This window comes from Bicyclus anynana, chromosome 17, assembly GCF_947172395.1.
Source record: "Bicyclus anynana chromosome 17, ilBicAnyn1.1, whole genome shotgun sequence".
Taxonomy (NCBI): Eukaryota; Metazoa; Arthropoda; class Insecta; order Lepidoptera; family Nymphalidae; genus Bicyclus; species Bicyclus anynana.
In genome coordinates this window covers 2270517-2293078 of record NC_069099.1, presented here as the reverse complement: position 1 = coordinate 2293078, position 22562 = coordinate 2270517, and the positions used below count along the sequence as shown (strand labels likewise).

Sequence of the window (22562 nt, the reverse complement as noted above, 5' to 3'; positions counted from 1 at the left end):
TGAATTGAATTACTTGTATGAATTTTTTTTTATATTCAATATTAAATGACAAATTATTTAATAAATGAAAGTAAAGAACCACATTTACCATAATTTGTGTTAATTCATACATAAATCAACTTTAATATCGTCAATCTGAAAAAAACAAAAAGGACTGGCTGAAAATGGAATTGTATAATTCAAATTTTAAAAAGCAAAATATCACGTGTAAACTTTTCTGACAGCTGACAGAGGTCGCTAGTGCTGATCTGAAAAGTCATGGCGGATATTTTTCAGTTTTAATTTATTATAAATTTACCTTCTATTTGGTTGGTAAAATATTGTCGGCGTCGAAGTGTTAAAAGTTTGGTCTGTTCACGTAGTGAGAGCGCCGTGACAAGTACGTTGAACAAATTTTTATATAATATTAGCACCGATTCGCCATCGACATATCAAAAAGGACTGACGGATCGTCTCGAATTTCGTCTGTCTCAATAAACAAGGGAAAAACCATAAAAATTCGACGTCGCAATATTAAATACGTCTAGTATGATACAATAAGTGACGGAATAATAGAGACGTCATCATATAACGGTCACAGAACGGGCGGGTGAGTTTATAATAACATTTTGTCTATCTTATCCCAGTGAACTGTGAAATCATAACCTATTTGCCGGTAGATATCGAGGTAGAATGAATGAAGGCGCGCCAATTATGTACAATGGGAGTGGATTCGACGGGCCTGGCGGGATGTACATGGTGCAAGGGCAGACGCGCCACTATCCCCTCGAAGTATTGCACGTGATGGGCGGCATCAACTCCCCCAGGCAAGGAACTCCGCGGCGCTGGCAGCCGCGCAAGGACCGCCAACCGTCCAAACCTGACAATGCCTTCAGCTACGACTCTGATGATTCAAGCCTTTCAAGCAACGCGTCTGGCTCTAACAAATCAAGCGACAAAGGTATGATTTTTAATTACTTATTGGGAGAATTCTATGGCCTGCCTTGTTAATACAGTGTCTTGGGAAGTTGGAGGAGTCTCTCAAAGAGCACATGAAGCAGTCAGCCCCAATCATTATCATTACTATGTGATAATAGAATACTATATACTATGTGAAAGACTGAAACATTAGAACCCCAGCTTGTCAACTTGCATTGGAGCAAATCCTCTCCTGCAAGGCCTGGCTGGGCCATTAAAAAAGGTTGATAACAATGATGGTTAATATTAAACAGCAATAGAAAATAAAATTACTTAGATGTTAGTTACTTGTGTTTAATGCCTATTGTCATCCAGGATGTAATTTTTTAAAAGTATCTCTTGATATTTCCACAAAGATTGAGTATATGTCACATGTACTTCTATAAACTATAGAAAAGTAAAAATCATATTTTAAATAACATATTAATGCTGTTGTTTTGTTGAAAAAAAAAGAAATATTATATAAACAAACCCAGCTGTGGTACTAAATGTGCAACCAAGTGTAGCAAAATAGACAAAATCACTCTTTCATCCCAATGCACACCATTGGTATTTGTTTATTTCTTGTCACTACACACTTTTGTGGCATATTAGCACTACATGTCTACAGTAGTACAGCAAAGTAGTTATAATTTAAACTAAGAAAAGTCTTTGCTTTGACTTGCAAGATTACATGGCTTCATACTGAAGGTTGTTTTATTGTCATAGTAATGTTATGTTTATGTTTGCACACTACCAAATAGCATTGGTGTCTTGACTGTGGTCTTCACTTTACTACAGCTGTGCTCAACATGTACTGTTTACCAACAAACAAAATAGACATGAAGGTAGAAAATGCATGTCAGTTCACTATCTTATTTATTTAAAGTTATGTATTGTTAGTTTATAAAATGTTATTCAAAATATATTAACCATATCTAATTATTCTAAGCTTATTAATTATTTTCATTATTTCAAGAACATGTGAAATATAATTATTATTAGGTGTGAAATAACTAGTGATTAATACCCTAATTTTTAATTTGTTTGTTGGTAAACAGTACACATCTAGTAAGGCTGAAGTAGTATGTAACTCAATGGCAGGACCATGGAAAGACACCACTGCAACTTGGGCAATATTGCTGCACTTCATATTACTTTCTTGCTAGCTTAATAAGTTGAGTGAAGTTTAAAAAATATATATACTGTATGTGTAAACAGAACAGAGAACAGACAGAAGTGTATGTAGTGTTTCTCATGTGTATTACATGTATATATTACCAATATAGTAAATATCACTATGATTTGTTCAATCAGTTTGTCTTATTATGTATGTCTAGGGCTTGGAATACCCTGCCCAAGTCTGTGTTTCCTGATTCTTAAAACCTGGGTATCTAATAGCGAATAGGCATCTTCTAGGCAAGTGTGTCCCTTAGAACATATCTACACTTCCCATCACATGTGATGACGGGAAACACGAGCCATGGTAAATGCGAGCCTGGATGAGAAACAAAAATAATACTTTATTTTAGTTGTAAGTAAGTGAAATGAAAAAATTTGCTACAATACATTAATTCTATAAATAATATGTTATAGCAAGAAATAACTCTATATTAGATAAATTGGAACATAATAATATATCTAACAGATTTGGCCTTGTAGCCTCTCGGAGATAAGTTATTATAGATTCTGTTATATTTAACTTACACACTAGCTAAGCGAAATCACTACTATAACATTACATATGTTGTTAAATATAAATTATCATTTATTTCTTAAAACAATGTGTGCCCTATATTTAATGCCCTTATGAAAATACAATATTATTGAAATTATAAATTACAAGCCAACGGCCCACAGTTTCATCCGCCTAGTTCCTGTGAGAATACAGGGATAAAATATATAATTAATCAAATGTATTTTCATTAATTTAAGGACAAGCTAATTATAGTTATTATTAGGTGTGAAATGTGGGTATAAATTTCATGCCTTCATTTTTAGGGTTCCATAGTCCACAAGGAATCCTTACAGTTTTGCCATGTCCATCTGTCTGCAGTTTAGCACAGACTACTACTAGGAAGCTGTAATTTAACATGAGTATGTACTTTAAAAATGTAAACAAAGTCTTGAAAAGATTTTTTTGGGATACCTCCCCATATAAAGTACTAATCAATTAATTGTATACCTATACTAAAATTGGTTGTTTTGTTTAAGCAACAAAAAACTAAATTTAAGCAATACACAATATCATTGATGTTCTCGTAAAGTAAACACTACAGTCGTAGATAGCCACCATTGCATAACGTTATGAAATGTGTAAATATTATCCAAAGATTACGCGTAGGTACGCGCACATACAGTATGTCTTGAGTCGTGACTGATGCGTACCTACTACTTGTACCTACTACTACTATTGTATGTACATATAAATATCCAGACGCCCCGCGGTTTCACCCCCGTAGTTATCATTCCGTACGACTGCTGAACCAGGCTGCCTGCGCTGCGCGTGGCCCGATACGCAGTTGGCCGGTTTTCCTTTCATTTTTAACAAATTATTGTTTGATTGATATCGGTCATCGGTTAGTGTCGCCGCACACGGGCAACACGCAACAGCCACAAACGCCACTACAAGAAGCAAGAAGGGGCCACAAAAGTAGCTGAAGCGCGCGACTGTCACTTGTGGCCGGTGGTCGACACTTGTGGTCGGTGGCTGCTGCTTTTTTAACCCATACATGCAGTATCATAATCGCGCAAAAGGCGTGTGGCGACGTTTTGTGTCAGCGTTTAGTAGCCGGTGCGGGCCACAAGAAGCGAGCATGTACGGCGAGTCCATATAAAAAAAATACTGGTGGCCCGTGTGTGTGATTGTGTGGTTGTAGAAAGTAATCTCTGGATCTACTGAACTGATTTTGAAAACTATTTTATCAATAGAAAGCTATATTTGTGAGTCATAGAATATATTTTATTCCCACATTCCCACAAGAACAGAAACTGTGGAGTGTCTGCTAGTATACATATAATGATCTAAGCTAACTATAAATCTGACCTATGACAACATTAGAAATGTATCTAGCTCTTACTTATGAGGTGATTCATTAATATTTCACAAGAGATATCAGCAACATAATTTGCATCATTAAGTTTCTATATATTATGCTTGTTTAAAACAAATCCTACAATTATTGTATTACAAAATAATTTAACTTTCAATGTTTGTTGTCAAACCTTTCCAATAGTTAACACAGTCTGATTAGATTTGAAATTTTGCACAGGTCACATACATCCCAATATATCCAGTAATTTTTATGAGTCTATGATACTGGTATAAAATGAAAATGTGTCACTGATATTGAAGCTTGATTAAAAAAAATAATATACTCGTATAATAATCTATCTATACTAATATTATAAAGAGGTCAACTTTGTGGTATTGTAAAGGGGTAATCAACCAACAAACAAATTAAAAACCGGCCAAATCCGTAGACAAAGTTAACACTTAAATCCCTTATGTTATGCACAAAAATACCGATAACGATATCCCTACGATAAACAATAATTTTTCCTTACTTTGCATGTAGGGAAGGAACCCTAAAAAAATATTTTCTTCAAATTGTCTTTTTACCACTTTATATACGTAATTAATATAGGTACATACCCATAGCAAATTTCAGCTTTCTAGTTTCAACAGACTCTTGAGTTATCTTACTGACAACTTTATTTTTTTAATTAACAGAATTAGTATGCAATTTTCGATTCCTATTTACGTTTTTTAAGTTGGTCGTCTACTATTCTTTAATTGCTACTTAGCTCTTATAGTTTTCCTTGTAATTTTATTATACAGGGTGCTGGGAAGTATTTCCCATAATTCCGAAGTTAATAATCTTTACTGTAAATTAATTAAAATCTTCAAAGAACATTTTCTAAAATTAATATTTTCGGAGTAAATAACATTTCTTTTGTAAAAAAATCTTAAAATGTGTCCCTGAAAGGCGTGTGTTACATGGATAGTCGGATTTATTTGAATTGAATTTGAACTTTGTATGAAAACATGATAAGTTTTTATTTTTTAGTTAAAATAATAGCAGTTCGGCTCTTATAACTGGTCTCGTCAACACCTTGAAGTTATGGGAAATACTCCCCAGCACCCAGTATATCCTACTCTCGTGATTTTTTTTCACGCACCCATAAACATCCGTTTAGCCGGTAGGGGGTGTGAACACTTGAGTAACAAAAATTAAGTTCTCAATAAGGTCGTCAATTGATTGATGATTGATGGTATCCATAAGTTTTATTACCAGTTATTGTTACCTATAGGTGAAAGCAGTAGCAACAGCGGCAAACGTGAAAGGGATCGAGACAGCGGCACGGTGTCGCGCGAGTGGCGCGGGCGCGGGCGCCGCGACCCCCGCCCGCGCCGCTTCGTGCCCGAGCGGCTCATCGGCGCCTCCTACCCCTTCCAGGTCAAGTTCGCGCCCGACAATCTGCTTAACGGTGAGTGTAGCTAGCATGATGGATAAAGTCCACTGCTGGATACAGGCCTGTCTTAAGGACTAACTTCCAAACGACATGAGCGCTAAGCCAGGTTTTCATTGTTTTCTTTCGATACTGTCAGTACAGTTGAAATGAAAAACTGATGCTGTTGGTAATGATGGAATTAGTCGCAGAATGATTCGTTTATGTTTAGATGTCATTGTGCCTGTTCTTTGTCATCTGTTTAATGAATCTCTGTCGTCCAAAACTTTTCCTAGCGCTTGGCGTATAGCACATGTTTTAGGAACTGGTATATTCCTAAAACATCTAATCTCTATCAATCCCTTCCTATCTTAAGTCCTTGAGCGCATAGTTCATTCTCAAATCCTAAGTTTTCTAACTAAAAATAAAATCCTTAACCCTTTCCAATCTTTTTTTCGTCGTGGGCGCATTACTGTGACAGCTCTAACGAAGGTCTGTGATGATGCGCGCTTCGGAATTGATAACCAACAAGTAACTATTTTAACGTTGCTTGATTTCTCTAACGCTTTTGATAATGTTGATTTTGAGATTCTTTTGGCTTTTCTTGAATCTATTAACATTTCTTGCCCTGTACTTAGATGTTTCCATACCTATTTAAACAGTTGCACACAGTATATCAGTGTAAAAGAGAAACAATCCTCTTTCTGTTCCATTAGTGCTGGGGTTCCTCAGGGTGGTGTGCTATCTCCTCTTCTTTTTACCATGTTTATAAATACTCTCACTGAACATATTTCTTTTCAATATCATCTTTATGCAAATTTTTGCCAAGTTTAGTGCATTGACGTGTGTGAAAGCATTGCTGAGGTTATTAACCATATTAATAATGATCTTATATAATGATTCTGTCTACGATTGGAGTGTAGCGTATGGGCTCTCAGTTGATACTGAGAAGTCTCAAGTAATTGTATTAGGTAATTCCAGACAACTTTCCAAGATTAACTTTTCAACTTTACCACCAGTTTGATGGATCAGTATTGCCTTATAGTCAAACAGTAAAGATATATATATCTTGGTATCATCATGGACAACAATCTTTCCTGGAGACCACAAGTTGCACAAATTAGTAAAAAGATTTTTCAAGCTGTTGGACCCTTAAGAAGATGGAAAAAATTTCTTACCTGTTAAGACTAAAAGTTTGTTGGCCAATGGTCTCCTCCTTCCTATCATAGATTACGCCGATGTTTGTCGCCCGGTTTTTTTAATTCTTTACAAGTTAGCCCTTGACTGCAATCTCACCTAATACAATCTAAGATGGAAGCGGGCTAACTTGTTAGGCGTAAGATAAAAATCCACACCCATTTCGGTTTCTGCAAGACATCGTACCGGAACACTAAATCGCTTGGCGGTATGTCTTTGCTGGTAAGGTGGTACCTAGCCACGACCGATACCTCCTCCAATTAGGAAACCTCTATCGGCCCAGTCGGGGATCGTACCCAGGACCTCCGTCTTGTAAATGCATCAAGCATACCACTTTGCCACAGCGGTCGTCAAAAACCATAACGCCCCAAGTTCAAACTTCATACTTCAGGTGGTGTCTATCTAGGTTTATGTATTGTGTGTTAGTAGGAACAAAAGTAAAGAGTATATTATTTATTTATAACTATTTAACAGGTTCCCAGTATGACACTTTGTCACAGGAGATTTGGGACAAGTTTATGAAGTCACAGCAGACTGAAGAAACCTTCCGCAAGAAGATGAACCTGTGGAGATTTCTATACGTAAATATAAAGGTAAGTTATTTTTTTTTCATTATGGCTTCGCACTTTGTGCACATAATATTTTTCTTTTCCAATATTTTGCCTTTTAGGCCGAAAGTGGTCAAGTATATTATTCTCCTTTTAAATTTCATCTAAGATTAAATGTAAAAACAATTTTAAACGTAAAAACTATATGTAAGAATGAATTATAAAATCATATTTACTTGAAAAGGTTTGCAGAAGATAATTTATACATGATAACGTCATAAGAACAAAATCATTTATTGCCAGAAGGTGGTAATGTACAGATATTATGCTTACATTTCGGTGTGACTTATCTAATGCTGCTAGATTTTGAAAATTGCGCTGAAAAAACGCTTTGAAAAACTACCAAAACCATGGTCAACGTGATAGGTAGCAGCGACATAGTTATGCAGTTAATATTAGTTATGCCGTTTGGTTCCTATAAGTGGTCTCGCTAATATCTGGAAGTTATGGGAAATACTCCCGAGCACCCTGTATAATTAGGTGTCTTGGTATTTTTCATTTCACTCAGGTGGAATGGGACACTGTTATATGACGAGTTCACGTCAAAATGTATTGTTACAGGCAATATTCCCCCGATACGGACTATACGTGGTGGGCTCGACGATGTCGGGCTTCGGTCTGGACTCGTCCGACATGGACCTGTGTCTGTACGTGCGCGCGCTCGCCGACCTGGAGCCGCGCGCGCACGCACTGCTGCACCTCAACCACATCCTCAGCTACATCAAGAGCTTCGACCCCAGTAAGTGCCCTGTAGCTCGTGTGCGTGCATGCGTGTGTGTGCGTGCGTGCGTGCATGCGACCGCGCGTGTTGTGTGTGTGTGCGTGCGTACGTGCGGTGCGTGCGTGAAAGCGTTTGTACACATGAACGTATGTACTTGTAGAGAGGTTTTGGTTACTAGATGTCTAGATGTCATTTTGCCCATTTCTTTTTTTGTATAAATAAAAAATAAATTACTTAGTGTTAGTATAGTACTAAAAGTTCAAAAGAATCTAGGTCCGTCCACTAGCGAGCCTAATATAATAAAGCCATGAGTTGACAGTGAGTCTGTGTGTTGCAGGCGCCGAACTGATCCACGCGAAGGTGCCGATCCTCAAGTTCCGCGACGAGCGGCACGGGCTGCAGGTGGACCTCAACTGCAACAACGTGGTCGGCATCCGGAACACCAACCTGTTGCACTGCTACTCCAGAAGTAACTATCTACTACTACTCGTGCATTTGTCTCGAGGTATTCTAGGTTCGCTCCCTGGCTGGGCTGATTGAGGTTTTCTTAATTGGTCCAGGTTTGGCAGGTGGATGGCTTCGGCTTCAGCCACTAGTTACCATGGGTATGTAGTTAGTCTGTACGCCGTAGAAGTAGGTGCGAGAGGATTACCAGCAAAATCTCTCTATAACTTGCTTAAAGACCTTGGCCTCTGTAGAAGTGCACCTAGTTCTATATTACGACGAACGAGTATGCAAAGCTGCTCTAATAGGATCTTACCAAATTTGGATAGGTAGGGAAAACAACACGAGCAGAGAAGGGGAGTGTTGATCGATCGTCAAGGAATTCCTTAACCCTACATCCAGTGGTCACAAGTCCTGGACTTTGCTAAGGGATGCTAAGATATTCGTCTCTCTCTTAGCGTAGTCGTGCAGAAACCGAAAGGGGTGTGGATTTTCATCCTACTCCTAACAAGTTAGCCCGCTTCCATTGGATAATCATTTACCATCAGATTGTGGTCAAGGACTAACTTGTAAATTATATAAATAAACATTTAAATATATGTGGTCGTTGCAGTGGACTGGCGCGTGCGGCCGCTGGTGGCGCTCACGAAGCTGTGGGCGCGCGCGCACCGCATCAACGACGCGCGCCGCCGCACGCTGTCGTCGTACGCGCTCACGCTCATGGTCGTGCACTTCCTGCAGTGTGAGTTGTCTGTATTACTACTGGCTGGTCTGGATAACTTGCAGACAACGCACTGTTGATAGAACCCAAACCAGGTGGACCACAGATTTTAAACGGGTTACAGATAAACGCTGAATACAAGCGTGTTGTTTAAAGGCCTTAAGAAAGGCTAGTGGGCATGCATCAGCTGATAATGACAAATTAACGACTTGCATCAGCATGACTACCATTCGGTGGACTTGTACCACCTAAAATATTCTTAAAACAAATTGTGTGATTCATTCAATTTAATAAAAAAGTATCGTTAAAATCGGTTTGCCTCTAAACGCCACATCTGATGCTATTTTTGTTTTTGTTGTTTGTGTAATAACGGTTCATTCGTTCTTAAGATAAATTAAAAAATAAAATCAATATTAGCAGCAGGGTCAACCGATTTACCAATAATTATATATATTGTATATTAAAGTAGTGGTTTGTGATCGCAGGCGGGGTGTCGCCGCCGGTGCTGCCGCGCGCGGGCGAGGTGTCGCGCGGGCGGGCGCTCAACCGCTGCTCGCTGGGGGAGCTGTTCCTCAACATGCTCAAGTATTACGCAGACTTCCCGTGAGTTATTGCCAGATATCAATTTTGAACGAAATCGGTGCAGGAATAAAAAACTCAAAATGGCGGCCTTTTTTATTTTCTTCTTCAGAATCTGTTTTCGACTTTCATCTATGCCCAAATATCAATTTTAATCGAAACCGGTGCAGGAAAAAAAATCAAAATGGCGGCTTTTTTATTTTTACTTCAGAACCCATTTTCGCCATTTATGCAATGCCCAGATATCAATTTTGAACGAAACCGATGCAGGAATAAAAATCAAAATAGGTGCCTTTTTTATTTTTACTTCAGAATCTGTTTTCGACATTAATGCTCCATTATCAGATGGGCTTCAGACCTTTACTAAATTTTAGTACTTCTAATTCTTCATGAAATTCTAACATTCGCATTACGCACTAGTCGTCCCTACGACTTTCCAAAGTTCCCCTCGATTTCTCCAGGATCCCATCATTAGATCTTGACATTATGACTATGGAACCACCGGTTAACAATGAAATGGAAGTATCTAATGCATAATTATTATTTATCGACCTTGAATATATTAGAAATGATTCACATCACTATAGGTATTGATGTCATTATTTTTATTAAATTCTGATTTGAATTCGTGTAAATGCGGGAGCATCTCGTGCAAAAAAGGTAAATTTCATATTAATAGTGTTAAAGATGAATAAGTTACAGAACAATTTATGTGAATCGACTTTAGTTTAATTTTTTTTTATATTTTCCCGAAAAATGTAGTTCGTTAATTGAAGTATTTTTTATAATTTTTTTGGAAACTTTATAGCGTGTATATGATGTAGTTTTAGTAGAGTGAACATTGCGTATTTCGTTTTAATTTTTGTCATGGCATGACTAAACTGCACTGAAGGTTGGTATTTTGTACAATATAAATTAAAAACCGTAAAATTTCGGCTAACATATATTGCGTTATTTTAGTAGGCCTTGGTGTCAGCTATCATCCAGGAGTATGTCGTACGGGACACCCTGTATACGAGATCTGTGTGTGTCAGGTACGAGCACAGCGCCATCTCGGTGCGCGCGGCGCGGCGCGTGCCGGTGTGGGAGTGCCGCATGCGCGCCGCCGCGCAGCCGGGCGCCGACCCCGCGCACTGGAAGCTGCTCTGCGTTGAAGGTATCGGCTACATAACAATCATCAGTCTAATACATCAACTAACATGTATATTAAATTAAGTGAGTTAGTATGTACTAGTATCAGCAAAATCTCTCTATAACTTGCTTAAAGACCCTGGCCTCTCTAAAACTGCAGCAAATTCTAAATTAGAACAGGTATCCAATGCTGCTCTAATTCAACACAAGCAGAGGAGGGGAGTGTTCATCGATTGTCAAAGAATTCCTTAACCCTACATCCAGTGGTCACAAGTTCTGGACTTTGCTCGGAGTTTTTCTCTCTACCACGTATAGAACCTGGCATCCACACAGTGAATCCATGGATTGCTAAGATATTCATCTAATTTCAATGTTAAACCGTTGGTCCATAGTAACATCATCTGATAAATAACAGAGTCTAATCACTAAAGTGTGTCACAAACTCCAAACTTCTATAAAGAATATATTCCAATAATAATCTACAAACTCAAGTGAATAATTGAAAACTGAACGCTTTCCAGAACCGTTCGACCTGTCCAACACAGCGCGCACCGTGTACGACCCGGAGACGTTCGAGAAGATCGTGGAAGTGTTCCGCGAGAGCCACGCGAGACTGTCGGCCGGCCTGCGCCTGCAGGACGCCTGGCCGCAGCGATGATACGTGCAGTGCGTGCTCAGTGCAGTGTGTTCATGTGCAGGACACTGGTGCAGTGCAGTGCAGTGTATTATAGTGCAGTGACTTGTTTGTTACATCGTACACTTGTGAATGGCTTCTGTTGTACTACTCGCTTTGATGATCCCCTAAAGTGAGCTGACTTTGTCTTTGAGCATTTTTTTTTAATATGACCAATATTTCCATTCCCCTCTATTAGTAGGGAAAGACTGTGTTAGGAGTGGGTACGACAATAGACCAACAGGATGGGGATCGTACCACCACCCCTCAGTGATAAGTCTGACCGCTCTTACCGTTGAGCTATTGAGACATTTTATGGTACAATTTATTAATATAGATTGAGATTTAAACATCAATTCTCTTTAAAGTAAAGTGAACTTTGATCTGTTGTGATTAGGTCCACTTTGCTTTGAAGAAAGTTGTGGTATAAATCTTAATCCCATATCTATAAATTTTCAAAGCAAAGTTTCTTGTTATTGTTTGTACACTATCAACTGTTAACAACGAATTTGATCAACTCGCGAGTAGTGTATTAGGAGTCTTATGGAATAAATGGACAATTGGACTTAAACACAATTTAAGTGCCATCACACTGAGTATGGTGCTAATATAAAAATCTAACTAGTGCTACCAAAAAGTTAGTGTAACTAATTAATTACACTTCACCAATTATGGTTACTAATTTAATTTTTATCATTTACTCTAAATTAATCTTGCCTATACCGAGTAATTCCCGTGAATTTAATTGTTTAAATTTCATGATACTCGCATGAATGAAAGTAAAGTTTAAATTGGTGGATGTAATTGTGTATTTGTGTTTAAATATTCACAAATGTATGTTGAGTTTATTAAGGTGATAATAATACGGTTTTTCTAGTGTCTTATCATGATAGGCAAGGTCATAGTGAATATGACACTACTTTAGCCCAGTGTATAGAGCAGAAAAAGTCCCAATAAGATATTTCAAAATCTTGAATAAATTAAAATCAATTAAACAGGAAAATACTTGTAATTGCATTTGTAGTTAAATCAAATCATAGTGTTGTCACTTTAAAACAACCTATGTTAACATGCTGTATGGAATATTGCTCAAGAAAATACTATGAATTTTTTTGATATGAAATTCATTTTGCTTGTACAAATTCAATATTAATTATTGATTGAGCCATTGCTGACAATATGCAAATTTATTTACATTGTGTCATTTTGTGTGTAAGTGATCTTATGACTCATATGACACAGTGTTTTTGCTATGTGAGAAAATTCACCAATTTAAGCTGGATTCACATTTTGCCAGTAACTGACCATGTAAATGTTCCTCAATTGACGATTATTTATAAACATCTCTTGCTCACTGCACAAAATACTGAAAGCCTTTTTAAATTTAAGCACGCCTTAAATTTTTCATGACATCATCTGTGTATTTTGTACATATGGAAAAGCTCAAAATATCTCTAAAATACTGACCACAGTTTTGGCTAACTATATACTTATGGTGTGGCTTGAGTGATCAATAAGTTGTTCAAGGTACTTTCTAATCATCTCACAACATTAGACAATCAATACAGACTATCTTTCAAGTTTTATATGCTATTCTACTGTAGGTTATTTTCCAAGGCAAAAGTAACAAATAATGTCAGTAAAAAAAAGTAATCAATTGTCAATGTGGTTACAAAGTCCTAAAAAAAATATATTTTTCAAATAAAAATACTATAATGATATTATTAGTATGTAATGTGGCTAACTGATGTGCTAGGTATATTATAAAGCATTGTTTACATTGAGAGAGTGGGTGCACTGTCAGGATAATAAATATTAATTATTGTTGAGCTACATCTGATGTTAAATATAGTACACCCATATTTGGCTAATAAGATTTTCATAGATTATATGTTAATTTTTCACTTAATTTTTGCTTTAGAATATTTATTTAGGTTATTTAAATTTTTAATGTAAAGTTACTTAGTTAGTTATATTTATTAACATAACTTGGGCTTTGTGTTCACATTAGTTTTATTATCTTTGGTAACTGTAGCTATACCATCAAATGCCTATTTGTGACAATAACAAATTATATTGATAAGATTGATAAATCATCAAAATTACAGTGGACAACCAGTTGTTAATGTTCTGGGAGTGTCATTCAGTAGGAATAGTGAATAGCTTTCTCCATGTAAACGAGGCTTAATTTACATATTTAATAGGATACAGTCCCAAGTAGAGGCCAGTCGAGCCAGCCATAGGTACAAGGGTGTACGGCTGTTTTACTATTTCTTTTAACAATTTTATTGTTGTTTAATATTCAAATTATGTGTTTCTTTAATTATTAATATTAAATTTTTAATTATCATGTTAACTTTGTGATCATTAAAATATTTACATAACATTTTTAAAAGTACACTTTTCAAAACGATTTCTAAAACACTTGATGTTTTACAGAACAGTTACCATACCTCTTAGACCACTGATATCCTGCACCTTTTCTGTAACAATGTTTCTAACATTGACATTGTGAGTTAAAGATTTGTCTATCTCTATTACTCACGATATAATAGTATCGTGTTAGACAGAGATAGAGACAAATTTGAAGCTTATACTGTCGAGTTATAGAAACATCTTCACAGAATAGCGCTACTGATATTTCTACTTGCAACGAATTACCGTCCAAAGAGAGTATGAGAGTGAATATTATGACTATAGGCTAAGTTACACGAAGATAGTTTTTCAAATGCAAGTGACAGTTTCTTTCTGGCAATAAATTGGTGACCGGGAAAGTAACTATTGCTTTTATTTGAGAATTTTTCAGGTAAAATCAAAACTTTCAAATTATTAAAAGTAATTTGCCTCGTCTAGTTATTATATCATTTTATTGATCCTCATACATATGGCTGGCTTGAAATATTACAATAATATGATAACCTCGCCGGCTGTGATATGCGACTGACTCCCTGTAAATATAGCCTAGTTGTAGCTCACTTAGTACTTAGACGAGAGCGTCCAAAGTCTGGAGTACGAAGATATGTATGATGATCGCACATTTGACAGCACCGTAGTAATTCAATGACTTTTTAACTTGTCACTGACTTTATATTTTGTGCATTTCTGTTGGGTTCATGAAATTTTTTTAAGGTTATTGTACAGTTTTACTCCTCTGCGTCTAATGCATTGTGTTAATGTGTGCTGATAGATGTGCAATCAACTTAATGACGGAATCACCTATACTCAAACTTACATGAGATTTTGATGCCAACTAGTTTTACATTGCTGAATGTACTGAACGATGGTGATACAGGAGTTTTTGGATGTGTGATTCTGCCATTTAACTCAAAATGAGATGTTTATGTAAATACATCACTGTGGCTAAAATTGTTCCTAAATACAGAAAAAATACTGTTATCTAAATATGTGATAAATTATACGAGTATGTCGATTTAGTCTGCAAGTTTAGCGCAATGATGGATACCTAGTCACTGAAGTTTAGTGATAGCAAACTGTCATAGTTGATAACCTATCTAACCGTAATCTGACGAACAATTGCCTACCAATGATATTTGTTAATAATCATCCATCTATAATATACAAAATAATAATTTTAAACAAAGTTAGCAATGATTCAATGATTTATTGTTAGATGGTTATTGAAAATGACGTTAAAACTGGTTTATTCCTTTGTATTCCCACTCTTATGATCCTTGACTTTAAAATACTTTGGTTTTTGTATGTTTTTTAATATATAAAACGTTTAATTTTTGTGTTCCAAGTGTCATCAGAAGTGGGATTATTGTAGATTAAACCCTAAAACTACTAGCTATAGTAAATCTCCACTAATAATTGAGCCATTCATATATTTTAAGGGGATATTGTTAAATATTATATATTTTATATATCTAATATTATGTTTAAAACTAATGCTACTATGAAAATTATATGTTTTGAATCCCATAGTGCCATTGTCCAGTTATATAGAGTTAAGAATAGGTTAAATATTTATTTTCATAATTAGACCAAAGACTAAATAAAGGAGCTAGAGGCTGAATAAGCTTCCTTAACAAAGAGTCTGTAATACACTTCGAAGCCGAACGCGTGCTATATTTTCTTGGAGCCATTGCTAGTATTTATCTAACGGTAAACATTAGTCGGAAAGCCCTACGCGACACTAGCGCATGTTCAAAGTCGAGTAACCGTAACGCGTTTACTCGACGCCGACCCGGCGTTTGTGCTGAAATTATTATGAGGAAGAATGGAGGCTTTCAAGTTACCCATTTCGCTTTTCAGTACCACATTGGTATCGCGGTAAAGGTTCTTGCGGTTCTAGACTATTGTCACTGTCGCTTAGTTTGTTTGTTCCTTTGGTTATCATACCTCAATCCTCTACGAGGTTTTTACTGTAGCTCCAATCCAAATAATGATACAATTTGTTTTAAATAATACAGCCATTATCTGTCGTTTTTAGTTAAGAAAAACACAAAACAGTACTAAGTGTTTACTGTACATGAGCTGTATATGAGCTGCAAATTGCAGTTTTAAAACAATTTAGATGCAATCGACGAAACAATATATCTATCATCGACTTGTCAGTCTGATTACAGTTCTAGCAACTGCAACACATTTTTTATTTTAATTAAGTATGCAGTGGCGATGCCATCCTACCAATTGCACAAAAACTGTTTTGAAACTATATACAACGTTGCAGCTTTAATAAAGCATGAGTGTAAGGACTTGGTATATTTTTTGTTCTTTTCTTTAGAGTCACATTTGCTAATAACGTTGATACGAAAGAAATCAGTTTAACGACAAATTACAAATGTTTAGAAATCGTTCAACATGCAGCTTTGTTTAACAAATGACACCCCGTGGGGCGTCTATCTTTTCCCTTTAGTCCGATAGATAAACTCGTCACGGTTGCTAAGAAAATTAGGTTTGAATCTTACAAGAAACTGAACAAAAATACTAGAATTTTTTTGTACGATATATTCACCTTATTGTGTTTTTTTTTATTTTTACATCTATATCTATTATCTAATCGTACATATAATTTATTTCCCAACTCAACTTTCAGTTAGATCAACTCATAAAAATGAACTTTTTAACTCTACACTAATATATCTGTTTAAATTTTAAACACACCTTAGTGTAAATCAGAATTCTAGTTACTTATCTAACATATGAATACTTTTCATTGTATATCTGTGAAAAGAAAATAAAATGGCATAAGCCTTTATCAACGACCCACTATCGTGCCTAGCTTCCTTCGTAGGCGAGGGATATAGAGTTAGGCCCACCACGCTGCTTCGCGGTTCGGCGGCCTTTGGGTGATAATATTTGACTCTTCATCATCATCATATCAGCCGATGGACGTCCACTGCAGGACATAGGCCTTTTATAGGGACTTCCAATTATCACGATACTGAGCCGTCTGCATCCAGTGGATCCCTGCTACTCGCATGATGTCTCAGTCCACCTGGTGAGGGGTCGACCAACACTGCGCTTTGTAGTGCGGGATCACCATTTCAGCACTTTGGGACTTTGGATCTCCTCATTTCTGATTCGATCACGCATTGATACTCCGATAGCTCGTTCCATCGCCCGCTGTGTGACTCTGAGCATTCTTGTGAGGCCCATAGAGCGACATATATTGACTCTTAGCGATCACTATCAGATGTTAAATGACTGGAACTGAAGGCTTGCCGTGCTCTCCGAGAGACGGGTGTGTAACAACAGACTTCTTAATTCTGAGTTGGGAATTCCTTGATAAAACTTCCATAGCCCCAGGTTTCGAATTTAGGACGTTTTTTTCGTGATCCAAAGTGATCCAGAGTTTTCAATTTTGAGTTTGTATACTCAAACGGTGAAGGAAAACATCGTGAGGAAACCTGCAACCTGCAACCAGAGAATTTTCTTAATTTTTTGCGTGTGTGAAGTCTGCAAATCGCATTGGGCCAGCGTGGTGGACTATTGGTCTTAAACCTCTCTCATTCTGAGAGGAGACTCGAGCTCAGCAGTAAGCCGAATATGGGTTGATAATGCTGATGATGATAATGATACTATGAATTAATGATTGATATCTTCATACGTATTACGGTTAGGATAGTTATCATGTAAAAAAATCATTCTACATAACAGAAATACTAGGTAACAAAAAAATATACATGGCGTCGCCTCGATATCGTCGCATTTTGTTCGTGTTTTTGTATTTATATATTGTTTGTAAGTTATTTAAATATTGTATATAGTAAGAAATGAGAAATATATAAAAAAGAGGTATTCGGACGTTTTAGGATATATATTGTAATGTGTTTTATGTAAATAGTTATTGTTTGTATGTTGTAAAGAGTAAATGACAAAAAAAAATGTTTGAAACTTGTGTATGCGTTTAGGTTTTTTTGAAGCTCGGCGGTGCATTGGCGGTTTTAGTCAGTTATACCATCGCGATGTATTGGGCTGTACTGTACTGTACTTGTGAACATTGTGGCGTCGCTCTATACGCTCACAGTACGCTTAGGGATGAAACGGATACCATTGAGATATGGATACTTTTACTCGCAACTGTATCGGTCGTCAAGTATCGATACTTACACCTATCGCATCGTTTTTGGAAATTTTTGAGTAAAAACCGTAACATGTATTGGTATTCTTTATTGTTGAGTACATTTATGAAAAAAAGTCTGTGTTTGTAGTGCTTCCCAATAATATTAATTTTTCCAAATGTTTCCCAGTTAAATTTAAGCGAAATGGCGAGTAGTGACAAAATATGGAGGCATTGTTTTTTTTTCGGGTATAGACAAACAAGCTTGCCCACTACACAAACAAAAAACTAAAGCTAACTTTAATAATATATAATACACAATTTTCAATTATCAATGTTTAAACAAAATAGCGTCATTGGTATACTGATATGAATACTTAAGACCGATACCAATTCGATTCTTAATTTCAAAGTATCGATACTAAAAGTACTTGGTATCGGAGCAAAAGTATCGAGTACGTACTTGTATTTGCTCGTATCGTTTCATCCCTCGCGTGCAGCTTCAGTTTACTGAAACATTGTTAGACGACGCGGCGTTGTCTTATCTGCATGCAATCGTCATTCGACGAGGCTGTTTGCTTTAATACTCATTTAAAGTCTCTACATATCTTAATGAGTGACATCCGAAAGGTCTCAGGTTGCAATGACCACCCGTTTGTTGTCGTATTGGAGATTTTATCTTGATACGAGAGGAAAATATCGAAATGCGAATATGTCATCGTTAAAAACAAACTCTTTTAGTACGTTTGCATGTAGTTTCATAGTTCATATTATATATGTATTCTGAGTCAGTTAAAGATTGAGCGAGTTGGCGACTCAAGTATTTGGATATCTATAGAAAAAATTATAGCTTTGTTATGTTTTGTTCTTAAATATTTATATAACCAACAGACATTCCAGTGTTATATTGTTTTCTGCAGTTTTGTTAACTATTTCATAATTTTGATATAAGTACATGGGTAAATAACGATGCAATAATTTTCATTAAATTTGAAGTACATTTTGTAATATGAGGTGCTATTGAAATGTTTTTTTTATTTAATGGACCAGCTATGTACAATTAAGTAACTTATTTGATTGATGGTAACATCCCAGATATGGGATTGTAGGACTATTTATAAGAATAGTCCTTCAGACTAATTTGATTTTTCATCATACGTAAATAGATTTTCAATTTCAAAAGTTGCTAAGACTAACTTAGCTGGTTCAATGGATATTTTCAAGTGTCAATAATATTATGAACAATAACAAATGTATGTGAAAGTTATGGTGCTACGTTGTTGTGTTGCCTTATTTACTATTGTAATATAGATTAGCTATGCGTGCTATGATATGCTAACATTGTTATACAGGGTGCTTCATATATTCGAACACTACTGTCATTTAGGGGAATCTTGATTTTAGCTTTAACTTTGACCATAAAAAAGTTTGTTATTTATTACATGAAAATAAATAATATATATATTTTTTATTTTACAGTCAATTATGTATTTTGAAAATATTAACAATAACATAAATTGCATATCGACTGTCAATGTTGCATTATAAATGAGTACCTAACCATGTAGTCTCTAACAAATGAAGCATCCTGTATAAAAGTAGCTTCCACCTCGGGATTCCTATATTGGCGGGGTTAAATATATAAGAAAGGCATATCTTTAAAATAATGAAAAGATTGTACAATTGTTATATCTTAGAATATAGGAGTTCTTTATAAAATGTTGTTAAGATGTACACCAACCGAGTTGGACCCATGATCTCTAATGAATCGATAAGTGCATAGAGACCAGCTTAACTGGTCGCTAGTCCATTGTAGTACATCACTGGCTGTCAATACCCATCGGTGCTGTGCGGTGACGTCACATTACTGATCTGAACTGCAAATTTAAAGTCTCTATATCTTTATTTAAATCTTGTTTCGTCTATGAATTTAAAAATGAAATGCTAGAGTTCTTATTCATAAAAATAGCGTCTGGTTTAATTTTAATAAAATATTTATTTATTTTGGTCCTTCCATTTTGATATTATTTTTATATTTGTTTAAGCCAGGCCGTACATATTCTTTTTATTATAATATTTATAGGAAACTTCTCACAGCCCTTGATTCGCTTTATTACCCAGTGCATAAGACAGATATTCGCCTGGCAAATTTGTAAGCATCCTTGAAATAAGTTTTATATTTTATGTAAGAGGCACTCTGCCACGCTAAATATTTTTTAAAATGCGTATCTGTAAGAAAACTGTTAAGTGTCTCAAAAACTATTAATTGTACAAAAAAATATAAAAAGCAAAAATTTAAAAATATACATAAACAACAAAAAAAATTAAAAAATCAATAAAAAAAAATACAAAAAAAGTATATGAAAATTATACGAAAAAAAAGAAAATTTTTACTTTGACTTTTAAGAAGGTTGTATTAATTATTATCATGCATGTTTTATATGTACTTTAAATATTTAAAGCGATTAGCATCTGATTGATCGAGTAAAGTAATGCGGTTTGTAATTCTTTAGATAGATTTGATACTGGTTTGTTACAGTATCCGTTCATTTTGAACAAATTGTAATGGTGAACAATTTTAATAAATTGTTAAATGCGGTTAACTAGTTCCGCAAAGTTCTTGACGCCTTGACGATATCTATGACCGACGCTTAGGATTCAATCTTAAAATCCTTGCCTTATTTATCAAATTATTATTTAGAGAAGCTATTTTTTAACTGAACTGCCAAAGAGGATTATTAAAATGTAATTTTGTCTTATAATACTTACTAAGGAAATATAGTTTTTGGTAACAAAATTTTAATTATGCATTGGAGAACCATAGAGCATTCGTTCATTGTGTAAAATATGTGATAAATACTTAATGTAGGAACGGTTTCATCTCTATCTCTAATATATTCCCTCAATCTCAAAATTATATAAACTAGTATTACGAAAGAGATCACAGATGTTTTTCCAAATAAATATATTGGCCTAAGCTCGTTTTCAAAAGCAAGTAAAAGGGTGTCAATTTTATTTATTTTTCTAAAGCTCTGTTTACGCCCAAATAATCCTTTTCACGTATCTTACATACATGCAACCTTTTATATATAAACCGATAAATAAATGATGGGCTACACAACCATTTTTATAATTGACCAAATAATATAAAGTTATTTCTTTATTATTCAATCAATACAGCTAAGCACTACTTTCTAATGTAGTAGGTATCTAACAGAGTAAAATATTAAATAATAATTAATATTCCGACTGACTGAATATACTTAATATATCACTGCCAGGTTGGTGTGCATTTCAAAATTAGGCAGTTTTTGGTATTGTTTAGAATTATTCTAAAATAACGTACTAAGGCAGTGCTCATTTGCAGATCTCTGGTGCCGACATATTGATCAGAAACTAAGGCACAACATTCAAAAGACGAAAACAAATTCGTGTAGGTCCAACACCAAAACTAGCATGTTACATACATTTTTTAACCCATGTATTTTCCATACATGGATACATATATCGAACTGTGTCTAGTCCGAATGCAATGAACCAATGCACGAATGAGTACTTAAATGTAAAAAAAATAATTTGATATTTTATTAATTTTGTTTGTTGTGCACTGGTTTACTATGATGTTGGGACCAAAGTGTCTGTTTTGCTAACTATTCTTTTTTTATATTTTTGTTCGAAAACGTCACAAATTCTTTATTCTAATCCAAGTACCTAAGTTTGTTGTTCAATTAAATAAAATGCAATATTTTTGATGTATTGCCCTTCAGTATTTTACCTAATTTATCAAGTGTAGAATGAAAAATTACGTTATGAATTTAACTTTTTTTATTACCATTTTTTTTTAAATACGGATTGTAAATATTTATTTTTAATATTAAACACATTCATGAATTTTATTTATTCATTTCATGCAAACGTTGTTGAAAACTTTTGATCCTTTTATTTATTTACAAACTCACATATTGCATTTTATTTTATTGAACACAACATCGCTGTACAAAGAAATCATTGTAATGGATAAATAATAAATTATATACAAACTGCCAGATGTGTGTTTGATTATTGAATCAATCTATTCCAGGTACATTCCATTCTCCAGGCTCGACTACGTAGTTGTTTCTGTGTATCGCAATGTTCGATCATAAAAGCGGCTCCTCGAGCTAGACCTAGACTATGATTTAAAGTTAAATTTTTATTTTATTGTATGTTTGTCCTGGCTAATCTCTGAACCGATTTAAATGGCCTTTCACTTTGAGGGAGGTTGTTGAGTTACTTTAATGCTAATAATATAATAATTAATTATAAAAATAATTAACTAATAATAATAATAACTATAATTCTTCCCGGAAGATTTGTGCAAACTAAATATCACGCTGACGTCTGCTACCTGTACAATGATTTGAATCAAAACTATCATTTAGCACAATCCGAGTGTTATTTATGCAATTCATTCTTGTAGTGTACAAAAAGGGATCGTTTCAAAGTTCTCTACGAACGCCATCTACTGGCAGTTTAAAATAATAAACAGTTTCACTATGCTTGTACATGCAGGTGGCAGCATCTTAGAAGCCTCG

The 22562-nt window shown here is 35.2% G+C and overlaps 1 protein-coding gene across 1 annotated transcript; it reads left to right on the top strand.

Moving 5' to 3' along the window:
• The first annotated feature begins 226 nt into the window (after window positions 1–226).
• Window positions 227–21384, top strand: LOC112051276 (poly(A) RNA polymerase gld-2 homolog A). Its single transcript, XM_052886398.1, has 10 exons — window positions 227–589; window positions 660–940; window positions 5251–5427; window positions 7060–7178; window positions 7755–7932; window positions 8252–8383; window positions 8972–9100; window positions 9565–9682; window positions 10693–10814; window positions 11311–21384. The coding sequence occupies exons 2-10, from the start codon at window positions 673–675 to the stop codon at window positions 11445–11447; spliced, it is 1380 nt and encodes a 459-aa protein (XP_052742358.1). The 5' UTR covers window positions 227–589; window positions 660–672; the 3' UTR covers window positions 11448–21384.
• The last annotated feature ends 1178 nt before the right edge of the window (window positions 21385–22562 follow it).

Excerpts from the sequence above, each read along its gene's own strand:
- LOC112051276 (XM_052886398.1), top strand. The coding sequence starts at position 673 with ATGAATGAAGGCGCGCCAATTATGTACAATGGGAGTGGATTCGACGGG. Across the intron at positions 941-5,250 it reads TAACAAATCAAGCGACAAAG|GTGAAAGCAGTAGCAACAGC; the intron begins GTATGATTTTTA and ends TGTTACCTATAG. Across the intron at positions 8,384-8,971 it reads GTTGCACTGCTACTCCAGAA|TGGACTGGCGCGTGCGGCCG; the intron begins GTAACTATCTAC and ends TGGTCGTTGCAG.